Genomic DNA, 3,511 nt, shown 5'->3' with positions numbered 1-3,511 from the left:
AGTAATCCAACATATATATAGCTGTTGAGTTTAAGAAATCGACAGCTGTCAATTTTGGGATTTATTTTAGGTGTGTTTATATGTATTAAATGGTATAGAGTTTTTTTATAGAACTATGTCTAGAAATGAGTATTTAACTAATTTTCTAAATAAAAAAAAAAGTACGGGCAAAAGAATAAGATTAAGCCAATTTATTACCTTTTGAGAGACGGGAGGGGTTGGTTGACCGAGTGAATCCGGACCCAGCCATCAGCCCAGTGTATAGTAATAATCAGAGTCAGTCATTACAATTTCACTGCAATTCACCCTTACAGCGCTCGAAAGAGAAGAAGAAGAAGAAGAAAGCCGATGGGAGGAGGGTCGATGGTGGTGAGGTTGGTTTTGATATTTACAATTTTGTCCGTGGCTTCTTCCATCGATGACAAATGCGCTGCGTGCAATGCGGTCGCGGTAAAGTCTCGTTTCTTTTCGCTGTCATCTTCTTCTTGTTTCCCATTTCTGCAATTTGAACATTGAAATTCCGGATCTTGTAAAAAAAGGAAAAAAAGAAACTCTTTTCATGGAATGAAATTTAATTCCGGTGTCAAATGGAACTTTGCAGGAGGAGCTCGAGTTGGGACTTTCCAACGTAAGATTTTTAATTCATATGCTTTTCAATTTTGCAAAGTCTATACATTGCAGTAGTTTCTGATTCAAATTCGTAAGATTTAATTTTCCAGGAAAAACCCAGAAACCATTTGGATATGAGACACCGATTGGACTCAACTGGTCAACGGAGAGGAAAGGTAATCGATTACAGGTACTACCTTGATTGCCTCCTCCTCTCAGTTTGAATGCTCACAGTTTACACAATAGGATCTTTATGATTTTACGACCCAAAACAAAAGCACACTTTCATTTTCACTTTTAATTCGGTTTCAAGTTTTACGTATGCTTCTTAACATTGGGTATCTAGCTTCACGAAAGGGGTGATCTTTTGCTAGACTAAAATGCCTTTGTTAGATTATATATGTGCATAATGCTTAGTTATTTTACAATGGTAGGCGAGTGAACCTACCCGCGATAAGAGAGGGCTACCACCACGGGTTTTGAAATTGTGGTGGAATATTATGATCCAAATATCTCATGTTGAGAAAAATAAGAATCCTAGTCTAGTATGGTAGATGAGTTGAAAACTGTGTATTCTCAATACAAATCAGTAATCCAGACCGAGTGTTAGCATATAAGTCACCACTACTCCATATATGATCACTTGTTGTATAAGTTGTTTTTAGTTCACTTTCTTTTACAAGTGGTTGGTGACTTCTTCTTCGAATGTGTACCCAATAGAGTCAGTGAGCTCAGAGTTGTTGAACTCCTCGATGGAATTTGCGAAAAGATGCAGGATTATACTCTTCACAAGGTTAATGTATTTAAGATTGATTTCTTTCTATCAAATTATGTAGTTAGTTTGCTGAAAATTATCTCATTCTGGTTTTCTTTTGCAGATAGATTCAAACAGAAAAGAGTGGATCAAAGTGGATAACTGGGATAACCTCACAATAAGTACGTATTTCTACACAAAATATTCTATAGGTGGTGTTTTTCTTTAAACCGAGGTTGACATTTTGCATTAAACAAGTGATTTCTCTGACTTACTTGTCTAGCCATCTAGCCACTAAGCAACGGGCTAATGTGCTGTTTTTCTTTTATAATCAAAGAGAACATAATTATTAGTGTAAGAGTTTGCCTAGAGAGTTCCTAGAATAACAGAAAATGCAGAAAATTTTGAAAGACAAATTACATTCATTCTTGTCAGTTGTTTATCTAGACCATACATCAATTAAGGGAGTTCTTATTCATTCTAAGAGCAATCATTTCATGTTTTGAGCTGTATATGCCTTTTGTTTTGTGTGTCTATGTGTACGTTTTTAGGTAAACAAGAAGCTAAAGCATATTCAAAGGATTTATCGACCTATTGTGGAAGGTAACATGCCGACTTTGTTTTCCTACTTTCTTTTTACTAGAGTTTCAATTTTTTAAACTTTAAAGTGATTGTCCTTCTCATATGAAAAATGAGGAGTTTCAATTTTTAAGCCTCCCATGATTCAGCAGCCTAACTCGTATATTTATTTGGGACAGATTACTTGAGGAAACAGAAGATGAGGTGACTTAATACTCTTATACTTTTTGCTATCAATAAAACAAATAATCAATGGTTGCATTGAGCATTAATACTTTTGTATCCTGATTTTGCAATTGTTCTTGCAGTTGGCAGAATTGATAAAGAAAGGATCTGTAAGAGGAGGAGATGTAAGCAAGGTCTTATGTCAAGATCTGAGTGCACACTGTAGCAGGACAAGGTAAGGTTAATTCATCATAACATATAAATATCAATGAAAGTAAGTACATATTTTTACTGCTTCCCTCCCTGGCCCCCAATCATGCAAAGACCAATCATGCCATGGTATCAAGGATACTTGATCGATACACAACAGTTTTTATTTTTAAATTTATTTTTAACACTGGACCCTTTAGTTGAAAGGTTTTCATTACAGCAACTCAACCAGTTTCTAGAAATATGATTAATCCTGAGTCCTGACGTTGCGAATCAATCCACCAATTAGAACTTAGAGCATTACTTCTCCAGTCCAGAGCTATTTTGGGTTATGCTTTCCAGCAGGGTTCCCCTTTGTATAATACCCCGGAATTATTTTGTGTCTGCCTGCAGTGCATCGCATCAGGGAAATGGATATGGTAATGGATCCAACGGAGAGCTCTGAGTTACCCACATTCACATACTTCGCCAGCAAGAAGAGATAGCACAAGCCAATTGACTTTTATTCAGAGTTTGGTCTGTTTAAGTTGTTATCAAGTGTTATGCCCAAGTGACTTGCTTATTCGGATGCCAGCAAATTTGGCTTCTAAACTTTTGCGATGATGTACCAATTTGTTGTTAACTTATACAAGACTGATACAAGTTAAAGACACAGAGCTAATGCATCTTTCATAGAACTCAAATGGAGTTGGTTAATTTTTTCTTTATTTATGCATCACTCGTGTTCCTCATAGAGCCAACATTGGCATTTATGGCCCAAAAATTGATGGTCTCCATTTCCAATCACCAAAGACCCCCCTAAAAAGCCCCTCACTCCCCTAACAGGAATACCAAAACCAAGGAAATCCTCCCTGAATAATGACATTTCCCAGAATGACATTTCCGCACAGCAACTATATAAGCGATGAAACATTCTCTAGAGCTCCTCTCACAATCCATAAGAATGTGAGTCAATTGAATACTCGCAAATGAATCAACTAAGTGCCCATTTGGCATTGATTATTTAGTGAGTGATAAGTTTTTTTTTTTTTTTTGGAAAGTCCAACATGTTTGGTAAACTATGAGAAAATCATTTATTGTTAAAAATTGCTGTGAGAGAAAGCTTTAAAGGAAAGCTGCTATAGAGCTGCTTTTATTTTCTGATTATACGACAATCAGTTTGGAGAGACACTAGAATTTAATGAAAATTTCATA

At 36.0% G+C, this 3,511-nt stretch overlaps 1 protein-coding gene across 1 annotated transcript; it reads left to right on the top strand.

The window, feature by feature from the left end:
* The first annotated feature begins 224 nt into the window (after positions 1–224).
* LOC117627701 (protein seele-like) lies at positions 225–3,000 on the top strand. Its single transcript, XM_034359901.1, has 9 exons — positions 225–450; positions 602–628; positions 720–799; positions 1,330–1,402; positions 1,488–1,545; positions 1,915–1,966; positions 2,122–2,146; positions 2,251–2,342; positions 2,711–3,000. Exons 1-9 carry the CDS (start codon positions 349–351, stop codon positions 2,760–2,762), a joined length of 561 nt encoding a protein of 186 aa, XP_034215792.1. The 5' UTR covers positions 225–348; the 3' UTR covers positions 2,763–3,000.
* Positions 3,001–3,511: the final 511 nt, after the last annotated feature.

This window comes from Prunus dulcis, chromosome 5 (genome assembly GCF_902201215.1).
Source record: "Prunus dulcis chromosome 5, ALMONDv2, whole genome shotgun sequence".
Taxonomy (NCBI): domain Eukaryota; kingdom Viridiplantae; phylum Streptophyta; class Magnoliopsida; order Rosales; family Rosaceae; genus Prunus; species Prunus dulcis.
This window is presented reverse-complemented; position numbering and strand designations above follow the sequence as displayed.

Excerpts from the sequence above, each read along its gene's own strand:
- LOC117627701 (XM_034359901.1), top strand. The coding sequence starts at position 349 with ATGGGAGGAGGGTCGATGGTGGTGAGGTTGGTTTTGATATTTACAATT. Across the intron at positions 1,967-2,121 it reads TTATCGACCTATTGTGGAAG|ATTACTTGAGGAAACAGAAG; the intron begins GTAACATGCCGA and ends TATTTGGGACAG. Across the intron at positions 2,343-2,710 it reads GCACACTGTAGCAGGACAAG|TGCATCGCATCAGGGAAATG; the intron begins GTAAGGTTAATT and ends GTCTGCCTGCAG.